Source organism: Dipodomys merriami, unplaced genomic scaffold, assembly GCF_024711535.1.
Source record: "Dipodomys merriami isolate MVZ:Mamm:240054 unplaced genomic scaffold, mDipMer1.0.p SCAF_3, whole genome shotgun sequence".
Lineage (NCBI taxonomy): Eukaryota > Metazoa > Chordata > Mammalia > Rodentia > Heteromyidae > Dipodomys > Dipodomys merriami.
The window spans coordinates 43,812,438-43,830,411 of NW_027204492.1; the positions used below are offsets into that span (position 1 = coordinate 43,812,438).

At 37.4% G+C, this 17,974-nt stretch overlaps 1 protein-coding gene across 2 annotated transcripts in view; it reads left to right on the plus strand.

The window, feature by feature from the left end:
• The window catches only part of Tspan6 (tetraspanin 6), a 128,647-nt gene that overhangs the window by 66,384 nt on the left and 44,289 nt on the right, over positions 1–17,974 (plus strand). The window contains exon 7 of one of the 2 annotated variants that reach the window (XM_070040091.1): positions 1,644–1,665. The exons of the other annotated variant lie outside the window; for it this stretch is intronic. Coding sequence (XP_069896192.1) covers positions 1,644–1,652 — 9 coding nt within the window. The 3' untranslated portion in view covers positions 1,653–1,665. Of the gene's footprint in view, positions 1–1,643; positions 1,666–17,974 lie in introns of those variants that run through there. 2 annotated transcript variants of the gene reach the window in all.

Below are 17,974 nucleotides of genomic sequence, written 5' to 3' on the forward strand. Positions count from 1 at the left end.
GTCTGAAGACAAAATGTTATAAATGCCTTCAGAGAAGTTTAGTGAAATGATGTCTAAACTAGATTAGAGCATGTAAATATGCTCATGGGAAAAAAACCAGAAAATGCAATGATGCGATATGTATTTTTCTAGTTTTCAAATATACACTACTTTAGGATTTGAATCATATCTAATTCTCTATGTAATGCCTAAACATTTTTAGTGTGATAGAACATTTGAGGGGGAAGTCTTGCTTGGAAGAATTTGTTTTAATGGGGGCACATATGAACAGATTCTAGGTAAAAGAGTCCTGATCTAATGTCTCTAGCTCATTGTTTTTCAAAACATATTGACTTTTATTAGAGTACCTAGAGCTACTTTAAAAATACATATCAATGTTTATAATTACAGACCCATTAAATTATAAATCTAGAATAGCTTTCCTAGATTTATAACTTTAACAACTTTCTACAGTTACTTTATATGAGTACCTAATTTGAGAAACATGGTTCTGGAAGAATCACTTTCTAAAAGGTGATTTATTTACTCCAAAGAGACAGAGAATGCACCTATACAAAAGATATGGAACATGAATTAATTTGGCTACATTTCTCTACACATAGAATGTTTGCCAAATTTCAGAGAAATTCTCTCATTTTATCAGTGATGTCATTGGTGCCTGGCAGAAACAAGAATGCTTATCTTCTGTAGGTTTCTGAATCATGCTTATGTGTGGCTTATAGGACTTTATAAAATCATGGAGGCAAAGCCGTCATGAATGATGTTAATGCCCTTACAACAGAAATCCTGAATGGCTCCTAGACTCCTTTTATCACTTGAAGCTCATTGAAAAAAAAACAGCCATCTATTAACCAGGAAGAGATTCCTTACCAAAAACCAAATCTACAAGCACCTTGGTGTAGGACTTGACTCTAAAATTGTGAGAAATAAACCTTTGTTATTTAAGCCATTCAGTTTCTAGTATATAGGTATAGCAGCCTGAACTAACATATTCCTTTTGATTGATGATTGCATCACCCTATAAAAGAAAGTACAACTTAGATGTGGAAAATGACCTTCTAATCCAAGACTTTGGTTTTCTGTGTAATGTATGACCATGACCTATATTTAATGGTATCTAGTTCCATTCTTAAGTTGCTTACACTATCATATACTTTACAGCTTCATAGCTCTTGGCAATTTTCATACTTTGCCTTCTATCCTGACCAAACAGGTATACTCATTACTTCCTTATTTACTTCATATGCTTATTCATACTGTGTGTTTTCTTTTATTGATCTTAAAGTTAGGGAAAGTTGGGACCAAAATGATCTTAGAGATTTTCTGCTCCAAACCTCTTGTTTTTATAGATAGGAAAAATGAAGATCAGGGTCATGAAACAACTTGCTTAAAGTAATACAGTCAGTGGCCCAACTAAGACTGGTGTGTAGGACCCCCAAGACCTTTTCCAGTTCTCCCTAGTAGAGATAGTTGTCTCTAGAGAAGATGAACTAGTAATTTCTCATACATTATTCAAGTATGATAGAGTCTAGGTGCAAAAAAGGAGTTGGAAGAAAATAGTAAAATTTTAAAGCTTAGTCTGTTAAAGAGATTTAACTTTCAACCACTATATTAGTTTTCATTTTTCCTCCTTTCTCTGCCAGAAACAATAAAGTGACTACTGAGGCACCAAGACCAAGGTAAGGTATTATACTTAAATCTCAGTTTAAATGATTTTCAATTGAGTGGGAAGACTGTCTGGTGTACCGAGTTTACCAGGCTATTTCTGAATGCCACAGACCAGCCATGTGACCCTCATCAAGTCATGGTGATGCTCTTTACCTCATTTTTTTCATTTTGTAGAAAGGACTCTACTTACAGTGCTTAAGCAGAGACTAATGAGGAGTTGGTGGCTTTAAAAAAGAAGTGACTATTCAAGGGGCATTAGCTTTGGTCAACTTACTGATTCCTTTCTACAAATGTAAGACTGAAGCAAAAAGTGAATGAGTCTCTCTACTGCCTCATTCCATAGCTTGATTAATATTCTTTTAAAAACTTTCAAAAATTATCCCATGTGAATAGCATGTCATATTTTAAAATGGGAGAAAAATCGGAAATAATAAAAGATTCCTTTTCTGCTGACCTTTTTTCTTACTAAATATTCCCTATGGATATTACCAAGAGTCAAAGGAAAATTGGTATAAAATAGAGACAGGAAAAGAAAGAGATCATTCAGAGACTGACAAAAGAGCAGTGACTTTGAGAGGGAAAAAACTCAGTGAGAGAGACGTGGTAAAGTCAAGCAATCTGGTGAACAGAACATGTGAGGCTGTGCAGTAATAGATGCCAAGGAGGATATGTGGAAAAAAGCATGTGCCTGGCCAAAGAACTTTAAAAAAAAACTTTAAAAAATCCCTGAGAGCAGTAGGAGATAAATGAACAGTCTCCAAAGTCTCCAAGGTGCTCTGGAAAATCAATCACAAACATCATCTAGAAGCAGCTGAGTTAATTCATTCTATTCCTATTACAATAAATCTGACTGGCATATAAAATTCGTGTGCCTGGAAATACTTGCCTGAAAAATTACTTTGGGACTCTTTCTTGAATTTTTATGTGCATAACAAAGACTAGAAAAACACCAAAAAATATAGAAAGCTCAATCATTTCCTTTTCCAGAGAAGGTTTCAAGATCCAGATGATAGCCAAAGGTGTGGCTAGTAACCTATCATATAAATTCAATTATAAACATTTTGGTTATCCAAATGAGGAGGCTGCTTTTTTTATGGGAAGATGTACAACTTGTCATATAAGAAGCACATATTTGAAAGGCCAGTATTTTCTCATGTTGGGGATGGTTTTGTATCTGTACTGGCCCACCCACCCTCTCCTATGTAACACTAAGAGGTTGGCCTGGGAACAAAATAAATTCAGTGGCCCACACAGAATTTGGGTCCATGACTGGGGCCTCATTAGTACCCTGGCTCAGCCAACTAATTCTAATGAAAGTTCCACTGAAGTAGCTGAGATCAATTCCTAACCCTTAAATTAGAGCTACTGAAAAAGGACCACACATTTCACAACATAAGCTTAATACAGATTTGTTTCATTGATGATACGCAAATCAATTTAGGGTAAACTGGCTCTTTTTGTGTGTTTTATTGGGTATTCAGTGGGATCTTTTAATCTGTGGATTTGTGTTCTTCAGTTCTTGGGAAATATTCTTGAACTGTTTATCTTACAATCTCATTTATTTTTCTCCCTTCTTTTTGAACTACTACTATTAGGTGCATATGAAAACACTGGAGTCTTCTTCTTTTTCCTTGTTGGCCGTGGGGCTTGAACTCTGGGTCTGGGCACTGTCCCTCAGCTCTTCAGCTCAAAGCTAGCGCTCTACCACTTGAGCCACAGCACCACTTCCGGTTTTCTGGTGGTTTATTGGAGATAAGAATTTCACAGACTTTCCTGCCCGGGCTGGCTTTGAACCGCGATCCTCAGATCTCAGCCTCCTGAGTAGCTAGGATAACAGACGTGAGCAACTGATGCCCGGCTGGAGTCTTTTTTCTATCATTTTTGTGTCTTTATGTTTTTGTTTTACTTTATGTATTTGTTTACTATTTTGTTTAAAATAGACTTAATTGTTCAAGTAAAGTTTTAGGATCACAACAAAACTGAATGAAAAATAGATTACCCCAATACACTGTTCCTACATACACATAGCCTTTCCCAATAGCAAAATCGCACACTACAGTGGTGCCTTTGCTACAACTGATGAATGTACATTGGCATATTTTATCATCCATTCTATTGTTTAAAGTAGGGTTCATATCTTAGTGTTTTATATTCTATGGGTTTTGACAAATGTATGACATGTATGTTCCTTTATAGTGTATTACAGACTAGTTTCACTGACTTAAAATCCTGTGTTCTAGGGGCTGGGAAGCTGGCTCAGTGGTAGAGTGCTTGCCTTTCATGCATGAGGCCCTGGGTTCGATTCCTCAGTACCACATAAGCAGAAAAAAAAACGGAAGTGGCGCTGTGGCTCAAGTGGTAGAGTGCTAGCCTTGAGCTGAAGAGCTGAGGGACAGCGCCCAGGCCGAGTTCAGGCCCCACGACCGGACCCCCCAAAAAAATAACTGAGTTGTCTTCTAAAGTGGTTGTTATTATTTTATGTTTCCACCAGTAATAAATTACAGCCTTTGTTGCCCCCACATTCTCACCTATAATTATATGGTCTTATCTCATTGGTCTTCTAGGAATTGGACTTAAGTTTGCTGATTTTTTGAAAATCATGACTCAGTATTGGATTTTGTCAAATGCTTTTTCTATGTCTATTGATGTGATCCTGTGTTTTTCCTCTACCTTGTGATATGAACTGTATTAGTTGATTTTGAATGTTGAACCAGTTTTGTGTATATTTGGAATAACTCTCACTTGGTTATGATGTATAATTACTTTTATGTATTGTTAGATTCTCATTGCTAATATTTTTGTAGATTTTGTATTTATGCTCATGAGGGATATTAGTATCAATCTTTTTCTTTCTCTCTCTTTTTCTCAATACCTCTGAGTTTGCTTCCTGGGAAATGCTGGCTCTGTAGATTAAGTTAGAAAATATTCTTCTGCTTCTACATTTGGAAGAAATTGCCAAGGATTGGTTTAATTTCTTCCCTGAATGTTGGGTAAATTTACCAGTCAACCTATCTGGTCCTGATATGTGTTGACAGGTTATTAATCATCAGTTCAGTTTCTTTAATTAACACAGGCTTATTCATATTGCTAATTTCATCTTGTGATCTTTTTAGCTGTTTTTTTCTTTTTGAAGGTTGACATTTCCTGTACTTTGTCATCCATATTTTAAGATGTTTTAATAGCATATATTAGTTGTACAAAAAGAGTTTCATTGTGACATTTCTACATATGTATACTATATGCCACATCAACCTCATCCCCTTGATCACTATTCCTGATGCCCTCTTGCTACTTCTAAAAACAATTTCAACAGGTTTCATTTTTCTATCTTCATATAAAATAGTTTGACCCTTTTCATTACTCTCCTCCTTCCCCTTCTGATGATAGTTGGCATTTTCAGAGCCTGTTTAATTTTCCTTTCATTAATTTTTACTGTATATGTATTGTAAAAAGGGATTTCATCATGATATTTAACATGCATATATTATGCTTTAATCAGAACAACTTCCTGTAGTATTTACTGTTTTTCCCTTTTCCCAACTCCTATTTTTTTGTGTCTTGGGGCTTAAATTCAGAGCCTGGGTGCTGAACCTGAGATTTTTTTGATAGCCTAAAATGACTGATTTGTTTATTTTTCACATGTATTTTTTTTTATTGTAGAGGTGCTGTACAGAGGGGGTTACAGTTACAAAAGTAAGATAATGAGTACATTTCTTGTCGAACATTGTTACCCAGTCCATTTTCTCCCATTATCCTTTCCCTCTCTTGCTCCTCCTACCTCCCTCAAAGTTGTAAAGTTCATTTCCAGATAGTGTCTTGTGAATATCATTGTTGCATTGGGTCATTCTTTGTCTTTGTTTCACCATTTTGTTATTCTCCTTCCATTCCCCAAATCAGATAGTTGTATATACAAGATGCAGGGTACCAGAAGCAAAGACAGTGATTGGCAAGGATAAACCAAAGGAAAAAGAAAAATGAAATACAGTAAAAAGAAAGTACACTGGAAGGGGAAACAAAGGAGGAGGCAACAATGCTTGATAAGAAATGTACTCATTACCTTGCCCATGTAATTGTAACCTCTCTGTATGGTATTTTCACAATAATAAAAAAAAGAAAGTACACTGATGACAACAAAGTCAGCAACCCCCCAAAAAAGACCTGTTGTTTTCATGTCTTGCAGTTCATTTCAATTAGCATCATTTTATATGGTCATAGGTACATAGCTATTGAGCTATTGTGTTCCTCTGCTAGGACTATCCTAGACATATACTAATTATTACAAATGAGGGAAACCATGACATCCATGTCTCTTTGGGTCTGGCTTACTTCACTTAATATAATTTTTCCCCAAGTCTTTCCATTTCCTTACAAATGTGTCCCTGAGGTTTTTTGTTCAAAGCCATAGTTCCATTTCTGGATTTGGGGTGGTTAATTGGAGATAACAGTCTCACAAACTTCCCTGTCCAGGCTGGCTTTGAAACACATTCCTCAGATCTCAGCCTCCTCAGGATTACAGGTGTGAGCCATCAGGGCCTTGTCTCATCTCCTTATTGTTTAACAGCTTTCAGTGAGAATTCTATGTCATCTTTATATGTAGATATAATGTATTTTGATATTATTCACCTTCTTACATTCTTTCCCTCTTCCTGTTATCTTGTTCCCCCAAAGAGTCCCATAGTTACAATCTAATTCTATACATACACAAATATAAATACCTACCTATATGGATGTCATTAAATTCTTGATTCTGCAAATGAGAGAAAATGTATTGTATTTGGCTTTTGAGTTTGGCTTATCTTGCTCAAAATGATTGTTTCCAGCTCTATCCACTTTCCTGCAAATGGCATACTTTTTGTTTTCTTTTTGGGTGAGATAGTCATATGTATATATATATGGGTACATATATATTTATACACAAGAATATCATATCTGGCACCTCATCTAATTTCTTTAACTAGTATGAAAAATCTAGAATAAACACATGTATGCTGGTATACTTCTTATATATTGATTTAAACTCCTTCAGATATATGTCCAAGGGTCATACAACTAGGTCATATGGTAGATCTATTTCCATGCTGTTGGCTTTTCTTTTTGTGAAAACCCCATACTGATTTCCATAGTAGTTGAACAATTTTTATCCCCATTGTTGAAGTATGTCTTCCAGCATTTGTTGTTCTTTTTGTCTTCATGACTGCCATTCTGATGAGTGAGATGTGTAAGATGCAGTCTTTAGTTTTGATTTACATTTCATTTATGGCTAAGGATATTGTACATTTCTTCAGGTATCTATTAATTATCTGTATTTCTTCTTATGAGAACCAAGTTGTTTAGTTATCTATATATCTGTCTATCTATCATCTCTCTCTCTCTCTTTCTCTCTCTCTCTCTCTCTCTCTCTCTCTCTCTCTCTCTCTCTCTCTCTCTCTCTCTCTCTCTCTCTCTCTCTCTCTCTCTCTTTCTCTCTCTCTTTCTCTGGTTCTGGGGCTTGAACTCAAGGCCTCAAGCTCTTGTTTGCTTGTTCCCCCTCATGGCTGATACTCTACCAGTTGAACAGCACTTCCAGTTCTGCTTTTTGTTCATAAAGTGGAGATCAGACTTTCAGGGATTTGTCTCCCAGAACTGGCTTCAAACTGTGATTCTCAGTTCCGAAACTCTTCAGGAGCTAGGGTTATAGTTAGAACCTAGCAGCATTTGGCCACTTATACATTTATTAGGCTATTTTCTCTTTTCAATTTAGTTGTTTTTAGCTCTTTGTGTATTCTGAATATTAGTCCTTTATTTGTTCAATGTCTAGTAGAGGTTTTTTCCCATTCTGTGGTTGTCTCTTGGGTTGCTGTGCAGAAATACTTTAATTTGATATAGTCCCATTTGTCCTTTCTTGCTCTTATCTTCTGGGAAACTAGAGTTTTATCTAGAAAATAATTACCTATGTTTATATCTTTCAGAGTTCCTTATTTCCCCCCTCCCCCCATAGTAATTTTAGATGTTACTTTCAGATCTTTTGTTCATTTGGAGTTGATGTTTATACATGTTGAGAGATAATAAAGAATTTAGTTTTAGTCTCTTGCACATAGATGGCCAGTTTCTCCAACACCTTTTTTTGAGGCAGCTGTCTTTTCTCCATTATGTTTCTTATTTGGTCTATCCTTTATTTAAATTTCAAAACTGTATTTATGAGTGATTTTTAACAAAATAAAATAGGAAGCCTCAGATATGGTAGTTCAATAGTAATTCATAAATAATTGGTCTATGTGAGAAATTCAAAAACTAGTTGAGAGGCTTCTTCATCCAAGTTAGATACAAAATTGCCCATATTAAAGCCATTAATGAAATATGAGACAGATTCTTTGTACAATACTACTTCTGTAACAATGCCATATGATTGGGAGGCTCATGCTACCAGATCTCAGCTTCTCCTTGGTAAGGGAAAGAGATAGATCACTGTTAAAACACTGGAACTTCTCTGGAGATTGCCTGGAGTACTGGCTTCTGTCTATTCCATTTTATTTTATTTTATTTTTGTCGGTTGTGGGCCTTGAACTTTGGGCCTGAGCACTGTTCCTCAGCTCTTCAGCTCAAGTCTAGTGCTCTACCACTTGAGCTACAGCACCACTTCCGGTTTTCTGGTGTTTTATTGGAGATAAGAATTTCACAGACTTTCCTGCCGGGGCTGGCTTTGAACCACGTTCCTCAGATCTCAGCCTCCTGAGTAGCTAGGATTACAGGCGTGAGCCACCGGCACCCGGCTGTCTATTCCATTTTAGAGCACGGACAGAGCCAAGTATCATCTAGCTGCCAGTAATGACAGTTTGGGCTGGCAGACATCACCATGTCACAGTCCTTCCCCCTAGCTCAGCACAAAAAGAGTAGACAAAAGTTTCATGCTTTCAGCTTTTTTCTAGGGAGGAAAAGGGGTAGAATACACACACACACACACACACACACACACACACACACACACACACACACACACACACACACACACACATACACACATCCAAATATTCTAAGGGTTGCTCAGACTTCTGTCTAGCTTGTCTCAGAACACTGGTGAAACCTGGAGTTACAGTAAAAATACATGATTTGGTCTACTACACAACTACTTGCTTCATCTCCTCCTCAGTCTCAACATAGAGCAAAAAGTTAAAAAATCTCCAGATCCCAATTTCTCTCTGAGGAGGGAAAGAGTTGGACAGAATATCAATTAGTTTAAGATTTCTGGAGCCTGGATTTGAAACTGGCTTTGATATTGCTTGTGTTGGAATACTGATGGAATTCAGCATGAGCTAGATGCCTGGAGGTTGCTGAGAACAAAGAACACACATTTGTTTGACTGCTTATAAAAGTTGGAGAGGGCCTGGAATCTGAAGTGCACTTATAAGTTAGGTTCTTCATTTGTATGAAACTAGTCTATGAAGACTAGGAGAGAGAGCCATTTTGTATAATGCTAACTAGAGGTTCAAGGAAATGAAGAAAGAAGTGAATGTATTTCAAACAAAGGAGCAATATAAATAGGCAGAAAACTGCAATAAACTAAAGTTATATGAATTAGTCAAAGATAATTTTTATACATTCTTAATTCTTTTTTCTAGAAGGATTTGTTGAAAATGAGGATTTCAATAAATTCAACAAATAAATAGAATATATATACGCATATATATGTGTCAATCTGAACTAAAAAAACTCACTAGAGGGTTCAATGATCAGTAAAAGACAGGCCATTGCAATTTATTCAGTCAGAAGAACAAAAAGGAGAAAGAAATAAAATTGAAAAAGAATTGAGAATACTATGTGATTTATGGTAAAACATTAAATGGACCAAAAGTGTTATAGGAGTTACAGGAGCATGAAGGAAAGAGGATGGAGAAGAAGGAGTGAAGAATAGGAGAGGACCAAAAAGCATACTAAATGCAAGGCAAGCGCTCTACCACTGAGCCACCTTCCCAGCTCAAAGCATACTAAATGAAATAATGAATGCTGTCCAAGTCTGGAAAGTTAAATGTATATCCAGATACAGGAAAATAAATTATTCCCAAATAAAATGAACTCAACGTAATCCACACAAAAATATATTATAATCAAAATTGTTAAATTCAAAGACAAAAAGAGAAATATCGGAAGCAATGAGAGAAAAACCAATTGTCACATATAAGGGAATCCCCATGCCAGCAGAGTTTTCAGCAGAAACCCTTTAGGCCAGAAATGAATAAGATGATATAGTCAAAATGCTGAGAGGAAAAATTGCCAACCAAGAATAATATGCCTTTAAAATTGTTATTAAAAATGAGTGATAAAGAGTATCCAAAAGGGCAGGGAAGGTGGCTCAGTGGTAGAGTGCTTGCCTTGCATGCTCGAGGCCCTGGGTTTGATTCCTCAGCACCACATAAGCAGAAAAAAGAAAGCTGGAAGTGGCACTGTGGTTCAAGTGGTAGAGTACTAGCCTTGAGCTGAAGAGCTGAGGGACAGTGCCCAGGCCCAGAGTTCAGGCCTCACGACTAGATCCCCCCCCCAAAAAAAACCCCAAAAGAGTATCCAAGAAAAACAAAAGCTAAAGGAATTCATTTACATTAAGCATATTTTATTAAAAATTTAGAAAAGAAGTTCTTAAGATTAAAAGGAAATAATATTGTGCACCAACATTTTAGTCCAAGAAAGTATAAACTTATTAGAATATATAAACCTATGGCATATATTGAACAAATCCTTATTACTAATTTTTTTTTCAAAAAAATTGTTAAAACTGGGTCAGATACCAGTGATTCACACATAGCGACTCTAAAGGCTGATATTCAGAGGATCATAGTTTGAAGCAAGCCTTTATGTAAACATTAATTCATAAAAATAAATGTTTTCACTATGTACAAGCAATATATTAGAAGGTGGAATGGAAGAGAAGACCATGTTTGCAATAGCAACAAGAAAGACAAAATGCTTAGCAAGAAGTATGGGAAGCATGTGAGGAAAATACTTTTGGAAGATGAAGAAATGAAAGGATATACTTTAGCCTTGGATTGGAAGACTCACATTGTAAATATGTTAATTCTAAGTTTTACTTAGAAATTCAATGCTATCACAGTAAAATATCAATGTTTTATTGTGAAGAAAAATTTTAAGCTCATGTGAAGACCAAGTGGCAAAATAATCTAGGTATCTTTGAAGCAAAAACATATCAAAATGAAAGATAATAATATAAAATATAAAGCCTCAAAATTTGTGTGATGCTGGAAAATGAATAGACAGAATAGAATAAAATACCCAGGAAAAGATTCAAATGGAGATGGGAATTTAGTAAAAGACATCTTAAATCAATATGATAAAAGTGGACTTTTACATAAATAATGCTGGAAAAATATAAATTTGGATCTGAATCTTATATCATATACCAGGCTAAATTCCAAATGTGTTCACAATTTAAACTTCAAATGAAAACACAAAAGACTTGGAAGAAAACATAGTTGAATTCCTTATAATCTTGGAATTAGAGAATGCCTTTTGGAACTACGACTCAAAACACAAAAGCCATTAACATTTTACTATTTAAAATTTTTATCAGCATAAAGTAATGGTACAAAGGAATTTCATTATGATATGTAGAGCATATAATATACTTTGATCAAATTCACCCCAGCTATATAACTCTTTTATTTTATTTTATTTTTTTTGGTCGGTAGTGGGGCATGGACTCTGGGCCTGGGTGCTGTCCTTGCGCTCTTCAGCTCAAGGCAAGCACTCTACCACTTGCGCCACAGCACCACTTCCAATAACTATTTTAATCCCTCTTCCTTCTAAATTCTCCTTTTAAAAAGTTTTTGGTGGGTTTCATTATGATATTTTCATAAACCTTTATTATGTACTTTTATTATTTACTCCCATCACTACCCTCTTCCTCCCTTCCCCCCACAAGCTGGTTCCCCCACAAATAGTTCCTAGTTTCTCCTTTTATGATCATTCCACATTATATTTTTACATGTAGATTCCATATAGGAGCAAAAATATGTGGTATTTTTTCTTTATGATCTTGCCTTATCTCACTTGACATCTTGATCTCCAGTTCCATCCATTTCTTTGGTAGACAATACAGTTTTATTTTTTTATGGCTAAATAATACTCCATTGTATATATGTAGCTCTCTCTCTCCCACCTCCTCTCTCCCCCCCTTTTTTTCTCCCCCCTCTCTCTCCTCTCTGCCTCTGTCTCTCTGCCTGTCTCTGTCTCTGTCTCTCTGCCTGTCTCTGTCTCTGTCTGTCTGTCTGTCTGTCTGTCTGTCTGTCTGTCTCTGTCTCTGTCTCTGTCTCTGTCTCTGTCTCTGTCTCTGTCTCTCTCTCCTCTCTCTGTGTGTGTGTGCTGGTCCTGGGAACTTGAATGCAAGGCATGAACACTGTCCATTAGCTGTTTTACCTAAGACTGACACTCTACCACAGCTCCACTTCTGGCTTTCTTTGCTGGTTATTTGGAGTTAAGAGCCTCGTGGACTTTCTTGCTGGGGCTGGATTTTAACGACGATCCTCAGATCTCAGCCTCCTGAGTAACTAGGATTTTAGGTGTGAACCAAGAGAGCCTGGCTGTAACACCTTTTCTTAATCCAAATGTTATTTGTTGGACTTTAAGACTGCATATATTGCACTCTTCTGAACTCTTGGCTTGGGCGCTGTCCCTGCACTCTTCAGCTCAAGGCTAGCGCTCTACGACTTGAGCCACAGCGCCACTTCTGGCTTTTTTTCTTTTTGCTTATGTGGTGCTGAGGAATCGAACCCAGGGCCTCAGGCATGCAAGGCAAGTGCTCTACCACTGAGCCAACTTCCCAGCCCCGTTTTTCTACTTTTTAAAAGGAAAATTAATCTTGGAAACCAGGTACTTGGTTTCTATTATTGGCCATAATCCAAAAAGATAGGATTCTGAATATTGAAATCTCAAAAGATCAAAATGTTTACTGCCTTAAATCCTAAAAGATAAATATTCCAAAAATACAGTTTTGGAAAAAAACTTCTAAATTAGTTATGAGACTTTTATTTACTTCTAAAATTATTTTAGTAACAAAACTAAAATACATTATAGGCCCCTTTCCAATAAATAAGGAACAATAGCATACATATTTTTGCAAGTGAAAATACACAGGCATCTTTATGATAGTCATAGGGTATGTAAAAGGAGATCAAAGAGCAAAATATGTAACAACATAACATAGCATTACAGGTAGCAATTGTGTGTATCCAGCTTTATAACTGAGGTCAACAGGAACACCTAGCTTGTTATGATGGACTATCAAGGCCTTCTGATGAGATCAACCACATACCCTGATGGGAAACCACCTCTGTGCAGTAACTCTAAAAGCCATGATGTCAAGAACTGTTATGTTTCAGAAATAATAGGAACAACAAAAACATTTACTAGGGAAACCTGAATATTTTTCCTTACACACAATACGTACATAGAAAGTCAATGTTATGGTCATGAGCTTCTGCAGTCTGATCTGCAAAAAAAAATGCACACAACAATTTAAAACTAATAATACTCAACACAATTTATAACTCTTGTATTATGAATGGAGCAAAGATAAAAAACAGCACAGGAAACTATCAAAATGAATTCAACAATTTTAGATAGTGAAAAAAGAGAAAATTATATCTTCAATCCCCATCAAAAATTAATAGAAAGTTTGAAATATGGAAAAGTGTATTTCTAGGATTGTGGACAAGTACACTGATATGGTCCTTAAGAGGTGGATAATTTTCACTAGCAATCTGTTTTGAAGTGTTGGATTGTGATTAGTAGGTGGTTGTTATTCTTTGGGGGTCTGGCTTTCCTTGGAGAATATATTCACATTTATTTTTTACATGGTGCTATTCTTTTGAATTTTTCCTGTTATTTGATAGTCACTGGCACAAGTATTCTCTATTAAAATTTCCCATCTTTTGTGGCATGCCTCTATTTTGTTTTGGGCACTCAAAAATCTATTCTTTGTGAACTCATACATAGACTACAAATTTGGCAGAAACAATACTAGTGATTGAACAGCAATACCATTGAGTAAATGTTTTCATATTCTACTGTGCATTTTTATTGTGCATAATTATTTTCAAATCAGTCAATAACTTACTGAGTTCTTCAGGTAAATATGGCTTTAATTCAATAAGAGATTGTGGCATTTCATCAGCTGGAAGGAGTCTCAGCTGATGCAGATACATGATGCAGCTTAAACTGAAGTTATCGTTGTCTTTTTTTCCCTCTGGTTTTGGGGCTTGAACTCTGGGCCTGGGTGCTGTCCCTAAGCTCTTCAGCTCAAGGGGAACACTTTACCACTTGAGCCACAGAGCCACTTCTGGTTTTCTAAGTGGTTTATTGGAGATGAGTCTCACAGACTTCCCTGCCTGGGCTGGCTTTGAACCACAATCTCAGATCTCAGATCTTAGCCTCCTAAGTAGCTAGGATTACAGGCATGAGCCACCGGAGCCCCCCATCATTGTCTTCTTTAATAGATTATTCCTTCCCTGTATTTTTGCACTCTTTTATAGTGCTTCTTTTTTATGGCATTTGCATATTTGTGGATTTAAGCATTTAGATTATAACGTTTAGATTTTTTTTGGGGGGGGTCCAGTCGTGGGGCCTGAACTCTGGGCCTGGGCGCTGTCCCTCAGCTCTTCAGCTCAAGGCTAGCGCTCTACCACTTGAGCCACAGCGCCACTTCCGGCTTTTTTCTGTTTGCTTATGTGGTGCTGAGGAATCGAACCCAGGGCCTCATGCATGCAAAGCAAGCGCTCTACCACTGAGCCACCTTCCCAGCCCCTAACGTTTAGATTTTTGTCTTTGGGAATTACAGGATTTTAGACTTTAGGGATTTTGATTATAGCATTTGGTATTGTGTTTATCTTGATTGTAATTATTACTATCTCTTTCTCCTTCATCCTCTTTTCATAGTCTTCTTCTTCTTCCTCTCCTTCCTTCTTTATTCTGGCAAATATATATAACATAAAGCTTACCTCTTAACTATTTTAGATCTACATTTGTGCTATTGCCAAACAGCACTATTATTTTCCAGAAATTGTACATCTTTACAGAATGAAACTCTATTTTTTTTAAAAAAAAATTCTCCATGTTCCCTTCTTTTAGCGACCACACCACTATTGCACTTCTATTTCCATGAATTTCACTACTCTAGGCACTTCATATTTAGTATATTTATACTGTATTTGTCCTTTTGTGTGAGGCTTTTTACTCAAAGTACATCTATTTTGTAATATATGTCTGAACTTCTTTTAAGACCAAATAATACTTTATGTGCATATCAATTTTCTTTATCATCATCTGTCAAGGGACATTTAGGTTGTTCCATCATTTGGATATTGTAAATAATGCTTTTTGTGAACATGGGTGATTCTTTTGACTCTTTTGTGTATATTCCCCAGTAGTTTAATTTTGAGGTCATATAGTAATTCTATCTTCCATTTTTGAGAAACTACCATACTGCTTTCAACAAGAATAGCACAAAAATTAAAATTATTCCACATCCTCGACAACACTTATTATATATTTTTGGTTTTGTTTTTAAAAAGATAATAGCTATTCTCAGTGATATTTCATTATAGTTCAATTTATATTTCCCTAATGATTAGTAATGTTCTCTACTTGTGCTTATTGACTATCTGTATATCTTGTCTGCTCAGTAGGTTTTATTTATTGTTGTTGAGTTGTAAGAGTGTAGATACATGATAGATATATAGAGAAACCCTTTATCAGATATATGCTTACAAATATTTCCCATTTTGTGTGCTGCCTTTGTATTTGTTCATAGTATTCTTTGGTACACAAAAGTTTTGAATTTCAATCAAGTCCAGTTTAACCAATTTTTCTTTTGTTGCTTATACTTTTGGCATCATGTCCAAGAAATGGTTGTCAAATCCAGTATCACAAATCTTTCACTCTGTTTTCTTATAGCAGTTTTATAGTTTTAGCTCTTATCTAGATATTTGAAACATTCTGAAAGAATTTTGGCTAATAGTATAAAGGTCTGACTTCATCCTGTAGTATGTGAATATCCATCTTGACCTATGTTAAAGATCATTTGATCACATGTACAGGGGTTTGTGTATGGATTTTTAATATTTATATTGGTCTATATATATTTCTTTTTTTATTATAAAGGTGATGTACAGAGGGGTTAGAGTTACATAAATCAAGTATCGAATACATTTCTTTTTGAACACATAATCAGGTATTGAGTACATTTCTTTATGAACAACCCCTCCCTCATTTTCTACCAGGTTTTCCCTGCCAGCCCCCATCCCCCCAAAGTTGTATAGTTCCTTTCTAACATAGTGTCTAGTGAGAATCACTGCTGAATTAATTCACCCTTTGTTTCACTGTTTCTGTGCTTCCCTTTTGTAAGGTCTGCACAGGCACACCTCCCTACCTCTTGGCTAAGTTTCTGTCCAGTATCTGTTACCTAGGTAACTGGCAGACCTGGAAGCAGTCACCTTCCCCACCTGCTAGGTCAGATCCTGTGCCACCTCTGGTCACAGGCCTCCCATCTGACCTTAGGAAGGTCCTAGACCCTGAGGTCACATCCAGATACAGTGTGGCCACACCATTCCCCCAACTGGCCACACCTCTTCCTGTCCTGGCTTAGATAAGTCCTGGCCCTGGGGTGGGTCTCCCCCACCCCTTTCCTTTTCAGCCATGCTTTTCCCCCGTGCATGGCAGGAGCAGCAGTTCTGTAAATAAACTTCTCCTGCCTGAATAGCGAGTGGTGTTCTACCTATTTAATACACCTTACAAATGGTGCCATGACTCGGATGGGGTTTTTGAGTTGGAAATGTTAGAATTTCCTAACCACCCCTTTTCTGCAAACCAAACTGGTTTGAGACACCATGCGAGACTTTTATCAATACCATTGCTGGCCTTTACATCCACTTCCACACCACTTCTCTACTGGTGAGTGAAACTACTCTTTATAGTTCTCTGTTGCTTAGTCTTGTCCAGTTGTGGTGCCACGCCAGAGAGCTCCTATGGCCTTTAGCTGAAAGGCCAGTCACCTCTGGAGCTGAGGACGCTTGGTTTTGGGGGCTTGGCCATTTCTCTCTAGACTGCTCCGAGGGAAGTTGGGACGCTGCTTCTGCTTGGTCAGCTTTCCTTCACTCACCAGACTGACTCTCCTACACAATTAATGGGGTGCTGCAAGCCACACCCAAGCTGTGAAACCCCTTTGAAATGCCTCCTGTGCTCCCTGGAAAGCAAGAGCGCCTAATTTTTATGCCATTCTCAGATGTACACAGTTTTTGCCACTGCAATGGCAAAAGTGTGTTTACTTTAAGGCTCTCTTTGCTCTCTCTCTCTCTCTGCCAATGTCTAACTTTCCCCATTTCTCCCTTTCTCTTTTCTACAACATTTTGGCTTGTGCTCTGAAGAGTGTGATGCAGGCTGGTCCCCAGGGACCCCCCCCTCTAGGTTCCCTCTCAAAGGCTAGCCATTCTAGGTTTGAAAATTGTCAGAGTTTCCATTTGTTTAGGTTTTCTTTGCTTTTTTTTTCAGAAATTCGCCATCTTGAGTTCGCCATCATGGCCACATGGTAGGTTAAGAGTTTGGTCTCATCTGACTTTTAACCTTCCACCAAGCAGCCACTTCTGCAGCCTCCTCCATGAGGCACCCCCATTTGTGGCCTCCCCAGCAAGGTACACCCTGTTTTGTGGCCTCCCCTGTGAGGCCCTCCCCTCTTTTGCAGCCTCCCAAGCCAGGTACACCCCCCCGTTTGTGGCCTCCCCAGCAAGGCCCCCTCTTTTGAGACCTCCCCTGTGAGGTACCCCCTCTTTTGCAGCCTCTCATGCAGGGTATACCTTCCTCTGTAGCCTCTCCTGCAAGGCCCCCTCCCCTGCGGGATTCCTCCTCTACCTTTGTAGTGGGGGTGGAACCTGAAGCTCCATGTGTGCCAGAAGCAATGTTCCCTCACTGTCAAAATCTTGGCTCTCTCTAGCATTGACCATGTGGTCGATGCACCATCTTGGTATTGTGGGAGCTCAGCTGCTATTTCATACCAACTTGATTTCATGTCGACCTCAACTTGATTCTGTGTGTGTATGCCTATATGTGTATTTCTGTGTAAACTTGTTATCTGGCATTGTAATCAAGTTATTTGGCTTAAATTGTCTGAGATTCCTTAAATTTGTTCAGTTTGGATTCATAGTTCAGTGCTAGCCAGTCTACATGCAGCCAGATCCAGTCCATCTCTTCCAACCTGGAAGACAGGCCTCACTCCTGCCTAGACCATCCTGACTACCTCCACCATGGTAAAAGCAGACTGAAGTCTCACTTG